At 51.2% G+C, this 15,221-nt stretch overlaps 1 protein-coding gene across 1 annotated transcript; it reads left to right on the top strand.

The window, feature by feature from the left end:
* The first annotated feature begins 13,313 nt into the window (after window positions 1-13,313).
* LOC124650043 (ethylene-responsive transcription factor 8-like) lies at window positions 13,314-14,496 on the top strand. Its single transcript, XM_047189611.1, has one exon. It carries the CDS (start codon window positions 13,458-13,460, stop codon window positions 14,208-14,210), a length of 753 nt encoding a protein of 250 aa, XP_047045567.1. The 5' UTR covers window positions 13,314-13,457; the 3' UTR covers window positions 14,211-14,496.
* The last annotated feature ends 725 nt before the right edge of the window (window positions 14,497-15,221 follow it).

The raw sequence follows: 15,221 nt of genomic DNA, 5'->3' as shown, positions 1-15,221 counted from the left end.
TAATTGTATTAACCGAAACATTGATACATGTGTGATATGTAAACAACAAAGAGTCCCTAGTATGCCTCTTAACTAGCTTGTTGATTAATGGATGATTAGTTTCATAATCATGAACATTGGATGTTATTAATAACAAGGTTATATCATTGTATGAATGATGTAATGGACACACCCAATTAAGCGTAGCATAAGATCTCGTCATTAAGTTATTTGCTATAAGCTTTTGTTACATAGTTACCTAGTCCTTATGACCATGAGATCATGTAAATCACTTATACCGGAAAGGTACTTTGATTACACCAAACGCCGCTGCGTAAATGGGTGGTTATAAAGGTGGGATTAAGTATCCGGAAAGTATGAGTTGAGGCATATGGATCAACAGTGGGATTTTTCCATCCCGATGACGGATAGATATACTCTGGGCCCTCTCGGTGGAATGTCGTCTAATGTCTTGCAAGCATATGAATAAGTTCATAAGAGACCACATACCACGGTACGAGTAAAGAGTACTTGTCGGGAGACGAGGTTGAACAAGGTATAGAGTGATACCGATGATCAAACCTCGGACAAGTAAAATATCGCGTGACAAAGGGAATTGGTATCGTATGTGAATGGTTCATTCGATCACTAAAGTCATCGTTGAATATGTGGGGCCATTATGGATCTCCAGATCCCGCTATTGGTTATTGGTCGGAGTGAGTACTCAACCATGTCCGCATAGTTCACGAACCGTAGGGTGACACACTTAAAGTTGGATGTTGAAATGGTAGAACTTGAATATGGAATGGAGTTCGAATATTTGTTCGGAGTCCCGGATGAGATCCCGGACATCACGAGGAGTTCCGGAATGGTCCGGAGAATAAGATTCATATATAGGATGTCATTTTTATGTGAATTAAAATGACGCGGAAGGTTCTATGGAAGGTTCTAGAAGATTCTAGAAAAGTCCGGAAGAAACCACCAAGGAAGGTGGAGTCCACATGGGACTCCACCTCCATGGCCGGCCAACCCTAGTGGGGGTGGAGTCCCAAGTGGACTCCCCTTAGGGGGCCGGCCACCCCCCATATGGGAGGTGGAACTCCCACCTCTAGTGGGAGTCCTAGCTTGGGTAGGTTTCCCCACCATATGGAAGGTTTTTGGTTCGGGTCTTATTCGAAAACTTGGAGACCAACACTTGGGGTTCCACCTATATAATGAGTGGCCAAGGGGAGGGGGCCGGCCACCAAAGAACCACCAAGGTGGCCGCACCCCTTAGTGGCCGGCGCCCCCCTCTCCCCAAACCCTAGCGGCCTCTCTCCTCCACCACGTCCCGCGCGCTTAGCGAAGCTCCGCCGGACTTCTCCACCACCACCGACACCACGCCGTCGTGCTGTCGGATTCAAGAGGAGCTACTACTTCCGCTGCCCGCTGGAACGGGGAGGTGGACGTCGTCTTCATCAACAACCGAACGTGTGACCAAGTACGGAGGTGCTGCCCGTTCGTGGCGCCGGAAGCGATCGTGATCAAGATCTTCTACGCGCTTACGCAAGCGGCAAGTGAACATCTACCGCAGCAACAAGAGCCTCATCTTGTAGGCTTTGGAATCTCTTCAAGGGTGAGACTCGATACCCCCTCGTTGCTACCGTCTTCTAGATTGCATCTTGGCTTGGATTGCGTGTTTGCGGTAGGAAATTTTTTGTTTTCTATGCAACGTTATCCCACACATTGCGCCGGCTTCACGATGCCGGTTGATGTTCCTCCTCTTGTCTAGATTGAGCCGCCGCGCCGAGGCACGCCGAAGAAAGGCTGGCGAACGCGCAACATGTTCGTCAGAATCAGCTGCTGCTGTTGCCGCCGAACAGCCTGAGCATCCTGCTCCTCCATGAACAGTTGCACCATCATCTCGTCGTCGCTGTCCATCGCGGAAATCGGACGAACACCTTGCGGACGGGGCGATACTATCGCGGTGGCGGCGAGCTCTGTTCCGAGCGAAACAGCGGCTGCCGGTCGAGGGGGTGTTGGCCGTGTAGATGGACAGCGGTTCCTAGACAGTCGGCGGTGTCTATTGCAAGCAGGGGCGCGGCGGCGACGGCGACGGAGGCGATCTAGAGGGGTGGGAGTCGCCTCGGGCGTGTGTAGGAGGTGGAAAATCAGTGTGTCTGGCTGCCAGGCGGAGCCCACGCTCGTTTTCAGACGTGTCGCGAGGTGCCGGCGCACCCGGTTCGCGCCCTTGGCAAAGTGGCCGGTACGGGATTGCCGTCGATTCTATTGGGCTCTGGAACGCACCGATGCGAGCCTATTTTCACTGTCGGCCCTCAAAATACTACCGAGACCGCTATTGAGGGCGTCGGTGGAGATGCTCTTAGGATGCAATCCAATATTATCCGTGGGCAGTAGTACTATGTGGAAGCCACCATTTAAAAATTACGCTCCTGTCATGTCTGATCGATATACACGATGATCTAGAACCACCACTGTGCGGTCCAAGGAATACAATTCAACGGCCGACAGGACATGGTATGGCATCCATGTATGCCACGATGAGGAAAAGCTTCAGTGATGAGACACCGGACACGAGCTGCGCGTGTGCCCTGGCTTACGGCCACAACAAGTAAAGTGTGTTTTTCTTCTTTGAGCGCATTTCATTAGATAAATGGAGAATAGAAGCGAAATACCAGGATGCACCCGGGGTAGGTGCTCCCGTTTTCTCTAATATTGGAAAAAATGTTATTTGAAAATCTCAAAAAATTGAAATAATTTTTTTCATGTATATATATTCTATTGATACTCACTTGTGTAAGTTTCATAAAAAATACACTTGTATGCAGCCTACATGAAAATGACAAAATATCCAAATGACAATATAATGGTTGGTTGGGTACAGTTCACCGTAATAGGAAATCCCATTTTCACATTTATGTATAGGTCATACGTGGTTATTTTTTATGCCAAAATATGCATAAATAAGTATCAACATTGAATGTACATGCTTGCACTTTTTCAAAAATTTGTAAACTTTGAACTAGCATTTTTTTTGGAATTTTTTATAGAGTAAAATACATGAAAAGTCACTGAACTTGTGTCCATTACTCACATTGGTCACCGTACATCACGATACGCAATTTACGGTCATCGAATACGCATGGATGCCCGTCTAGGTCACTCCGCCGTGGTATCTGTATGTATTTTGCTGACGTGGCAAGTTGCAACCCTGCATGTCAGGCCCCTACAGTTCGTATAGGTTGTTTTCTAATACTAGTCAAAACTGGAAGGACTATATTCAAATTTGACAACAGCGATTAGATCTAAATCCCAAGTTCATATCCTCCGCGTCCGAGAATAGAACGACATACACACTCAGACTCCTGAAGATGATGCCCCCTGAAGCTAGGACCAAGGTTGGGGATGATCCTCTCTATATCATGGGTATCTCTTCTTCTCGTCATGGTGCTCGTGGTGGTATTGCCAAGCCCATGAAGGGGCCTGCCAAGTTCTTCACCGACCTTTGGCATATGTGCAAGTGCTCCTATGATGTGAACCACGGGGCCTTGGAGATGGCTCAAGAGACTAGGAGGAGGCAGGATGAGTTCCTTCGTGAACGGAATATAACCGTTTCCCCGCCAGGGCCAGAGATGAATCATGTGCACTATGAGTCCTTTGTGATGCCTACGGTTGATGATGCTATGTTCCATGGATTTGATATGTCCAGGCTGCCTCCATTTGGCTCAGTTCGTGCTCGTCCCCGTCCTCGTCGCAGTGTTCCCAGTGGTAGTGGTACCAGCAGTGGCAGTCACACCGGCTCCGGTGATGGTGAATAAGAGTCTGAGGAGAGTTCCCATCACCATGACGACATCGCCTTCTTTGCTTGACCGTTAGCATCGTCTACTTTTTCTCCTCTTTTTGGTGTTTCGATGCTAAAGGGGAAGAAAGAGTAGAGTCTATTAGGATTACATGGTCTTTGTTGGGGTCTCCGGAGTTCTCCATGTGCACAAGCCTTGCTACTTTGTTCCGTTCTTATTGGCCTGTGCTACCATTTGCTATTTCATTCGAACTATTTGCTTTATGTTCGTGTGTTGGATAAGCTTGTATTATGTTATGAGTACCTTGGATATCTATCTATGTTATGCTATGTATCATCTATATGCTTAGATATCCTTTCTTTATCTTGTCCATGATATGTTTGTTTCCTAAAGATAGTGGGGGAGCTTTTCATATACTCTATTGTTGCACTTTGCATTCAAACGCAAATTCTCCAAGTGCATACATTATGGGGGAGCTTATCTAACAATTGTTTAAGCTCATCATAAAATCTTTATCTGACTCTAGCTCGGTTTATCATCGTTAACCAAAAAAGGGGAGATTGTAAGGGTATTTTACCCTTAACCATTATTTTGATTAACAATGACACCGAAGCTATTGTGCGGACTAATGGTTTCTCTAAGTATATACACAGGTTTAGTTTGCATGTGGGATTGAAAGGTGGTGTGTGACCCCCCATTTGTTGTTCACAAGAAGCGACGGTGTTTTGGATCTTTTCTCTATTGCTTTATTCTTGAGTCATAGGAAACACCGCACTATTAAGAGGGGTGGTCCCGACGAGCTCAATGTGGATGCTGCCTCAGCCATACATACACATCCTACCACCATGTTGTAACATCAAACTTTTCGGAGAAGTTTAGTTTTTCGAGAAATCGTTATTTGAAAAAAATCTAGCGAGTTCCGGCGTAGGTTCCGGCGGAACCGGCTCTACCGCCGGAAATCTTCCAGTCTGCCGGAATCGTTCCGGTTTCACCGGAAAATGGTACCGGGAGCTTTTCTGGCTAATCCGACACCGTTCCGGCGGGCCGATCCAGAACCGACACACGGTCCGGCACGACCATAACCGTTTCGGTCCAAGCGACCGTCCAACTGCATTTCTGGCTAGCCGGTTTGGCTCGCAGGATTTTTTGCAAACGGCTCTTTTTCTCCTTGGGATATTTATACCCCTTCTTCCAGCTTGATAAGGTTAGGTCAACCATTCATTTCACATCCTTGTGCTCTCTCTCTCACCATTGTTGAAACACCAAAAAGTTTGGATCTCTCTTTCTACCCACTCAAAGCCAAATCCCTTTGGTAGAAAGCAAGAGGAGGTCCCGATCTACGTTTTCACCAAGGCAAATCTCATTCTCCCTTGAGTTCATCGAGCAAGCTTGTTACTCTTGGGTTTGTGGAAACTCTAGGTGGCTAGGATCGCTCGGAAGCATCCGGGTTGTGGATTTGATCCAAGAAGAAGTTTTTGAGGGTTTGGGGACTACCTTTAAAGTCTACCACGCGTGAGCGAGTTATTCCTTCGTGGGATAGGCTCTGGAGAAGAAGGTGAGCCTTCGTGGCGTTTGAGAAGTCCTTCGTGGAACCCACACCTCTCCAAACGTGATGTACCTTCCCCTTAAGGAAGGGAACATGGGAATACATCTTCGTCTTCGCGTGCATCAATTATTTCTAACCGATCTCTTTACTTGTGTTATTTACTTGTGTGATAGCCTTCATGCTTGACTATCTTGTATCATCATATAGGTTGCCTCACCTAGTTTGCATTAGGCTCACTTTCTATTCCGCAAAGTCTAAACTTGCAAAAGAAATCAAAGAAAATTTGTAGAACCTATTCACCCCTTCTAGGTTACCATCTCTATCCTTTCAGGAAGTCAGTTGTAGCTTTTTCCTCTTGCATATCAATGGACGCACTTTACCGTACCGGTTGTATCCTGTTGGGAGCAACTGGAAAGGTGGCGAGCCTCGATGTCCCCACGGTATTGTGGTCTACGATGGGTGTTAGAAGACCGACGAAGGCTACTAAGGTCGGAACATTACCACGGGGGTATGCGACCGGCAGGGGTATAATATCGAGTTCGGTGAGACCGGCGAGGATCCAACATCGGAACTACAATAAGGGTGGGTATGCGGGGTCGCGGAGAACGACAATGATAGGCTTGGATCTTATACGGAGCCCCACACCAAGAAAGTGTGGACGGGAATACCGGAAGCGGTTGGCAACAAGGATAAGTTGTCTTATGGGAAAACAGAGTGTATTAAATTGTGGCTTGTCACTCGTCGTTCCGGGTTTGGAACTGCGAGCGCAATCGGAAAGGAACTCCATGAAGTTCTAGACACCCTGTGAAAGCTGACTGATATAGTTTTTCATAATAAAATCAACCTTTGAAGAAATATTTACGAACACATGCATTGCCATGGCTGTAACTAGTGCATTAAACACCTCTTTCCGTATAATGAACTTATTGAGTAGGCTCGTACTCGTCCTTCTTCGAACCCCCTGCTTAGACATGGAGGTATCGAAGGAGGATCTACAACAAAATCGAAGATAGAGTAGTCAACTACTTCAAGCGACATGACCCTGTCAGAGGAGCAAACGAAGTCAAGCACTACATGTACCATGGAGAAAACCTAGATTAGAAGTAGAAGGAAACTAGCTCCCTAATATTAGCACGTAAGTAGCTAGAATCCAGTCATAGTCTCTCTAGCCAGTCAAATACCTGTATTGATAGAGTTGGTGATAAGTTAAACTACGAGTTATTCTTCTGAAATTTATTTATTGTTTTATCTTATTATAAAGTAGGAGGCTATGTTGATCTTATGTAAACAGTATGTGTGTAATTTCATAGACATGTCTAGAATCCGCAAATATTTCTGTTGTACCACTCTAAAAGAATGTAATACTAGTAGAATGATATTTTATTAGTATTATGTCAATGAGCATACTGCACCATGCAGTGATATACTAGTTCACTATAGAGAGAGAGTATATGGAATGTTCATGTTGCTATATCTACTTTTGTGCCAACGTGGCAGCACAAAGCATACAAGATAAAAGCTTCTAGCTAACAAGATTATGAGTTGGTTGAGGAATTGATTCCTAACCCTTGGATCAAAGCTTTCTTCATCAAATTTCCGAAATATAACGTGCTTTTGAACAATCGTTTGTAATTTTTCAACATGTATAACATTTTCTAACATTTTCTATTGCAAAAAGAAAAATCGTGCTAGCGTTTTGCCGACGGATAGGTACAGCGAAAACAGGCGGTACCGCTGCCGCATCTTTGGAAACGGAGAAAACCCGATTCATCGTGGCTACGCGTGCCCGAGGACGCGGACGTCGGCGAGCGTGAGCGCCCGACAACGTTACTGCCGTCCTGCGACCCACCTGGAATTTCGTGGCACCTCCTCGCTTTCCGCGCCCAGGACACGCACACGCCGCTCCCACCGCACCGCACGGGAATTGATTGCGCGCTCTACGTACGCCGTACCAGAGGCGGTTGCCTGGGAGGGTGGAGTACGCGATACGGACATACTACGGTGTACGCGCGCGCACCGGCCACTCGTCACCAGCAGCACCACCCGCCGCGATCGATCCCCTGTGGGCTGTGGTCCCGGCGCCGAGAGGAAAGAAAGTGTGGCAGCGCCGCAAGCGTGCGGCGTGGGGGCATCGTCGTCGTCCTCCTCCCTCGAGGCTGCTGGTGCTGGTGGCGCCCCACCCCACGGCCGCGGCAGCTACCGGCTCGTGCCGGTCGCCGTGCGCTGTCGGTCCACACTCCACACCCCATACGCCGCGCCTCCACCGCTTTCAATGCGCGCCGGGCGGGGCCAAGCGGCACGGTTGGTGCGCCCTGGATCTCGCCGTCCGATCAGCGATCCTCCAGGCAACACGACGCGCCCCCCGCCGGCGCCGATACCGACACTTGGCGCGGCCCCGCTGCTGCCGCCGAACGCGACGTCGTTGCCCCGCTCGCCTGTCCCTCTCCGACCTTCTATTCATTTTTTTAATTCATCGTCGCCGCACTTTACGTGGTCGCGACGGGCTCACCGTTTCTCCAGAACCGCGACCCCGTGTCTACTGTCTACGTACCCGGCGCCGACGATGCGGAATTTTTTAACCAAACAAACCTGACCACGACGGCCGCCGCGCCTGCGGTGCGGTGCCGTGCCGTGCCGCGTCGTCAAGGTCGACCGCAGCGTGGCCGGCAGGCACGTGCCGGCAGCTCACCCACGCGGGCGGCGGGTTGTACCGGCTGACCCGACCCGTACCGCACGCCCGCGGCTGCCGACCGGGCCGCTGCTGGGGACGCACGGATCGTGATGCGCGCGGCCGCCCGTCCTTCTGCGGGCCCACCGGCGCTGCCCGTGACGTGCTGCCGCAGACGAACGTGCCGCCCGAGCGCACCGCGACTGGGGCGGGGTGGGGCCCGCCAGCGGCGGCTTTGATGCCATTTGTTTATGCGATGCGATCGGCTGGTGCACGTTTTGCGATCTGGTACACGAAAGATGGTCTCTCTTCTGTTCCGGTCCATATTGGGAAACAAACCCCTAGACACTAGTAACTGCAAACCTCTCCACGAAATGATAATAACGGCAGCTTTAGCTATACCTTACTACTCCCTCCGTTCCTTTCTATAGTGCCTATAGATTTTTGGCATTTGTTTCAGAATATAAGGTTGTAGCTTAGTTTTTTTTCAATTACCACCTCCCGGCTCAGCTCCCAAATCATTTAGCACCCAAATTTTTCATGGTAAGTTAGAAAGATATGAATTTCCCAAATTTTACGTTGATCTCAAATCGTTCAGCTAGGAGTCTGGTGTAAAAAATACTCTTGCGCTAATTTCCGTGTCAAAAAACAATAGGCACTCTAGAATGGAACAGAGGGAGTAAAAGAAAAGCAGTGCAACAACAACAACAACAATAAAACACACACGTGTAAGAAGACAGCCGCCGCCTCAACCCTAGCTGCATCCACTTCATCCTCCTTCGTAGACTAGTTTTCCCTCTTCCGATCGGCTTCCGATGTCGAAAGGAATGGGGAACCGAATCTATGCGTGAAGTTTTCAATAAAAATAGTGTTTTTCATTAGATTATGTTAGAATTTTGGTAGCCGTCTTCTTGTTGGTTTTTCCTCAATGGAGATGATATCGTCTGCAATAAGTGATCTTCGACCCTACATTCGGCTACGAGATCTCCTTCCCGACAGCAATGGTGGTGTTGAAATATTAAAATTATCTCGATATGGGTTTTTAGATCTTACTTCGCCGACTTTGGATCTTTTCTCATGGTTGCCACGAGGAGGATTATCCTCGCGGTTTTTGTCCCGGCAGCAACATCATCAACAATGGTGATTCGTACTCTCGGCTCTCCAGCGGTGTCGACAAGGCTAGTCGGTTGTTATCCCTGAGAACAATGGTTGCGCGCGTGCACGCAACCTTAACACTGCGGCTCAAATTTAAATTATGGGAGAACCTTCGTTGGTATTTACAAGTCTATGGTTTGTTATCTATCTTTGGTTGATTTCAAGAAAGTACAACATTGTATCTTAGAAGAAGAAATAGTTTGAAGATCTCAAAAATTCGTTAGTATCTTTTAGACTTTATTTTTAAATCGTTGGAGATAGCTCGTGTATCTCTACCATGTACTATTTATTACAGTACTATAAATATATGTGGTATTGATTGTAAAAAAAAAACAATACAAAAAAACCCTCCAAACCTTGGCTCCTACATCTACAAACAAATGGCGTAATACAATAACATGCGTCCCAAATAACATGCATCCCATTGATTTGTCGTCAAACTAAAAGCTGTATTCCAGATCAAGATCGAGGACCGAACTATTAAGATTTTTCATTTAGTGATGATATGTCAAAAATCTAGGGCATATCATATGCCATACATCCTCTTATTTTTTGTCTAATTAATTGCGGTAAGTTATTGATCAAGAACAAATGACTCAACTCTTAAAAATCCTCATCTGGAGCACACAATACTTACCACATGCTAGTTTTTGTCTAAGGTCCCATTTTGGTGTTCAAGTCATTTTGTTGTGATTAATAATATGTTACTACAAAGAAATTGAGTAGTGCCATACGATGTGGGCGCAACTCAACCTAGCGTGGGGCAATGCCGATAAGTTATGGATTCGGGTTTTAGGGAAGATGATGTGATGTGGGGTACCATGACAATGCCCATAAGTTAAGGACTTTAGTTTTAGGGAAGAGGATGTGCTGGTGGATTCGTCGGCGTACAAGCAATACAACACAAGGGACGCGATTACCCGGCTTCAAGCCCCCAGAGGGAAAACTCTACATGCGATGCTTGTCTGTTCTTGATTGATGATGATGATGATTAGCGTTACAAGGTTGTCATGATGGCTATAGTGTGATCTGGATCGCGTGTATCATGCAATAGTCCTCCCCGTCGGTCCCTCATGGTTCTTATATAGGAGGCCAGGTCTTAAAACTTCAGGTCGGTTACATGTTCGACTATCCCTGCGTAATCTTGTACTTGTGTTGCACGTCAAGTCCTTGGGCTTCAATTGCTTTTTATGCAATTGGCTTCATGGACCTTTGGTTAGACTGTACCCTGGTATGGCAATAGTGGGTACCCGGTAAGATATGTCCATGCTAGTAGCCCCCAAGTGTCTAGCGGAGTCGTAGACTTGCATAGAGACTTAGCAGTCATGAGCCCATTCAACGTCGATCGGTATACAAGGTGATACGACAAATCTGGGAGTTCATCGGGTGAAGACTGTGCAGTCACAACCGACAGGTTTATCAGGTGAAGCTACTGACCCAAATGTGCATCAGGCCACCGTCACACGGTGGATAAGCATACGCGAGGACTTAATGTCATAGGGACGATAGAATAATGTGTCTGGTGCTCTCGAGGATCAGGACCGGCTAATTGCTCTAGGGTAAAATCAACATTAGCTTACTTCAAGCTCGAGTCCTCAAACTTGAACTCAGTATTGGTGCAAGCAAACTTGCGTACGGCAAAATAATAATGAAAATGATGAAATCATACATTTTTAAAACCATATTATTATTGTAATGTCATCTACAGGTTATGCATATATGTGCTAAACAAGTATTAGATTTAGATCATACCGTATTTCAATTGCAAAATATTTAAAACTTCGTTTTGCAAATACTGCATAATGTGCTAGGTCTATGGTTTTAGCTTTAAAAACATTTTGAATTTCCTGTGCACACACACACAAACCCCAATACCTGATGCATCACGCGTGGCCAAGAAGCAACGAAAAAGTAACTGTTCCATATGTTATACAATTTCCGGGGTTTGGATGGAAAAGCGGTCCGCTAAAATTTTAGTGCCACCGCATTGAGGACGAGGGGCGGCGGCGCGCAAATGGTCAAACTGCTTCCCTTGATTGCGCCGACTTTTATTCTGTCGTATAGCAAGACTAATGTCATGTTTTCTTTTACCCGAGGCTATAGTAAACCGTTGAGTTGTCGGCATGTTAGACAAATGCAGCCGCTGCAAGCAAACTTGGGTACGGCAATATAATAATGGAAATGGTGAAAGCATACGATTTTAATATTTTTGATAAACATAATATGATTGTAGTGACATCTACAAGTTATGCATATATTTGCTAAACTAGTGTTAAATCTAGATCATAGCGTATTTCAATTGCAAAATATTTAATACTTTTTTGCAAATACTGCACAATGTGGAAGAGTTTAGCTTTCAATAACATTTTGAATTTTAGTGCACACACAAAACTGCATGAACGATGAAAGTGGGGGAGAAGAACCAAAGAGTAACCGATCCATATGTTACGGCAATTTCTGCTTTAGTTGGGGGTTTGGATGGAAAAGCGAGCAGCTAATTTCTAAGGAGTTTCTAATGCGGCCACGCAAAAGACGAGGAGAGGGGCGGCGGCGCGCGGACAGTCAAAGCGACTGCGCCGAGTTTTAGGGCATCTCCAACCCGGGGACGCAAAACGCAAAACGGACAGCCCGCGCGTCCGTTTGGGTAAAAACATGACCCAACGCGCGGACCCAAATGCAAAACGGACAGCCCGCGCGGTCCGCCACGACCCAAAGCCGGCCAAAATTTGGGAGCGATTTGCGGGGTGACGGACACGAACGGACGTGTCCGCGCGTCCGTTCTAATCCGCGGTGTCCGCCCCCAACCCCACTTGGCAGCGTCTCTTTCTCCCACCTACCCATCTCTCCTTCGGAGTGGCATTCCGGCGTCGACCTCCGGCGAGGCAAGGACAGCCACGCCCCACCGCTGCGAGCACGAGCCGCCGGGCGCCTCCACGCCTCCGCCGCGAGCACGAGCCGCCGGCGCCTCCACGCCGCCGCCGCGACGCGAGGGTCGCCGGGCGCCGGCCGCCGCGAGCACGGGCCGCCGCCGGCCGCGCGAGCGCCTCCACGCTGCCGCGGGCGCCGGCCGCCGCGAGCCTCGCCGCCCCGGCCGCGCGGCGCCGGCCTCCACGAGCACGGGCCGCCGCGAGCCTCGCGGCCCGCCGGCCGCGCAAGCGCCTCCACGCCGCCGCGGCGCCGGCCGCGCGAGCACGGGCCGCCGCGAGCCTCGGCGCGCGCGCGCACCGGCCGCGCGAGTCACGCCGCCGCGAGCACCGGCCGCGCCGGCACCGCACGCGCCTCTCGCCTCGCCCGGCCGCCGGCCGACGGCGGCCGCGAGGGAGCGGAGCTCCTAGAGCGCGGCGGCGAGGGCGGCGGGCCTTGCCCCGGCGGGCGGCGACGCGTGCCTCCTCCCCTGCGCCCGGCTCGCCGTGGCGGCGGCGCGGCCGCGAGGTCGGCGGCGCGGCCCTGCGTGCCTCCGTCAGCCCGCGCGACCCTTGGAGAAGAATCCGCGCCGAGGACGCTGCTGCCGACGACCTCCTCGCGCGCATGGTCTCCGCGTCCGACCAGGGCTGCCCTGGCGCCGCGCCGCTCGACAAGCTCCACGCGCGCACCAGCACCTCGTCGCCGTGCCTCGCTGCGTGCCGACAGCGGCCGCGCTGCGCGCCCGCGTGAAGAGGCGCCCGCACCTCGACGCTGCGCCCACGCCTCGCCTGGACGCCCGCCACCTCAGTGATGAATATAATCTCCAATGGAGTATTTTGTTCACTGCAGCAGTAGAAATGTGTATGCTGCAGTCTCATTGATTCTCCACCGTGTCCGCGCGCGCGCCGGCGGCAGCACAGCGAGGTGCCATTCACTTTGTGATGAACTAGTACTAGGAGAAATGGCCTGTTCGCGCGGAGGTCGTCGGGGCGTCGACGGAGGCCGCCGGGGCGGGGGCGGAGGCCGCCGGGGCGGAGCCGGAGCTGGCTGGGTCTGTAGTACTAGTAGTTGGAGAAGATGAATAGTATTGGGTATCTCTGCGCGTTGGGAAACAAAAACAGCCACGGACGTCCTGGTGTGTCCGCGTCTCCGGAAGCCGACCCAAACAGCCAAAATCGGACGTCCGAATACGTCCGTTTGGGTCGCGCGGTTGGAGATGCCCTTATTCCTTGTTGCCGCTCCACCACTCGCTGCCCATTTGCTTTGCTGCTCCTCCTCCTCCTTCCTTTTTAACCAGCCGCTTCCCCCCTATAATAAGTCCCCCTCCTCCCCACCCGATCCTACACGCATCCATACGCGCTGCGCACACCATCCAACAAGAGACGAAAAGAAGGGAAAGGAAGCCATGGCGCCGAGGACGTCGGAGAAGGCGGCGGCGGCGGCGGCACCGTCCGCTGCGGCGGCGACCGGTCTTGCGCTCGGCGTGGGCGGCGGAGGAGGTGGAGGTGTCGGGACGCACTTCAGGGGCGTGCGGAAGCGTCCGTGGGGCCGGTACGCCGCGGAGATCCGCGATCCGGCGAAGAAGAGCCGCGTGTGGCTGGGCACGTACGACACGGCCGAGGAGGCGGCGCGCGCCTACGACGCCGCCGCGCGCGAGTACCGCGGCTCCAAGGCCAAGACCAACTTCCCGCTGTTCCCGTCCGCGCTCGCCACGGCCGTGCCCGTCGGTGTCGCCGGCGGAGACGGAAGCCGTAGCAGCAACAGCAGCACCGTGGAGTCGTTCGGCGGCGACGTCCAGGCGCCCATGCAGGCCATGCCGCTCCCTCCGGCCTCCCTGGAGCTCGACCTCTTCCACCGCGCCGCCAACGCCGCGGGCGGTGCAGGCGCCGGCGTAAGGTTCCCGTTCAGCGGCTACCCCGTGTCCCACCCGTTCTACTTCTTCGGCCAGGCCGCGGCGGCGGCCGCCGCCGGGTGCCACGTGTACGGCAGCAGCATGCCGCCGCAGGTGACGGTGGCGGCCGTGTCCCAGAGCGACTCCGACTCCTCGTCGGTCGTGGATCTGGCGCCGGCGCCGCCGCCCGCCGCCGCGTCGGCGCAGAGGGCGCCCGTCGATTTTGACCTGGACCTGAACGGCCCGCCGCCGGCGGAGCTGCTCTGATCGTTTGGGCGCCGGAGTTTTTTAGCTGATATGATCATGACTCGCTAGTAGTTTCGTTCGTCGGTTCTTTTTTTTTTCTTGTATGTTTAGGCGTCCGGCCCTCTCGCGTAACGGAGGCGAGGGTAGATCTGTAAATACGGTTTCCTTTTTTTCGCCGGCGGAGGAGAAGAGTACAGTGGTTAGCTTGAGATGGAAGAAGACCCGAGATGTACTGCCGCCCAAGGCAAGGCAAGTCCTGCCGGCGTTGTTATGGACCGAATTATATTGAGCTATTACTACTTTGACAGCCTGGAGAAAACACTCGTACTATTTATTTGGTAATAATATACTTATTGAATGTTTTCTTATTTCTGCATCTACTACTAGTACTGTGCTCCATCTGATCTGAGATGTCTTGTGCTGTTGAAATGGAAACGGAAACGGAAGTGAGTGCGTTTTGGGTGGCGTCGCCTCAGCTGGGATCTTGCTTCCGACCCATGCAACATGGTCATAATTGGGCGGTTGAAGAAGAAGAAATGAAGGTCACCTCGTCCTGCATGGATTCCCTACGTGTCGAATTTACTGCGACTGTCAGTGACGGATCCGTCGGTATTGCGCTCCCGATCAATCGCCATTAACGACGAGATGCCGTTCCTCCGGGGGGGAATTGTCGCTGTCCCCTACCTTTGGAGCTGTTGGCGGCACAAGTGGGCAGCATATATTGCTGTCGAAAGAAAACACACGCGTAACAAGATGAATCGCTCTAGCTAGCTAGGCTAGGCTGCCGTCCTCTGTGTGCCGACGGAGAAATAGTATAGTGTGGACGGGCGGGCCAGGTCTCCGAACGCGGGCGGGCGAGCGGCGGTATCGAACTGTCCGGCGTCAGAGCGGGCGGCGGGAGAAAAATAATAATCGCGGCCGGGCGGGCCAGGCTGTCTGTTTCCTACGGAGCGTGGTGAGGCATGTGGATAACGAAGGAGCTTGAGAGCGTGGTTAGAAAATTGAAAAGAAAGCGGGCGCCGCGGCGGCCGC

Source organism: Lolium rigidum, chromosome 4, assembly GCF_022539505.1.
Source record: "Lolium rigidum isolate FL_2022 chromosome 4, APGP_CSIRO_Lrig_0.1, whole genome shotgun sequence".
NCBI lineage: Eukaryota > Viridiplantae > Streptophyta > Magnoliopsida > Poales > Poaceae > Lolium > Lolium rigidum.
Note: the sequence above shows the minus strand (reverse complement) of the source record. Positions and strands in the feature narration are given on the sequence as shown.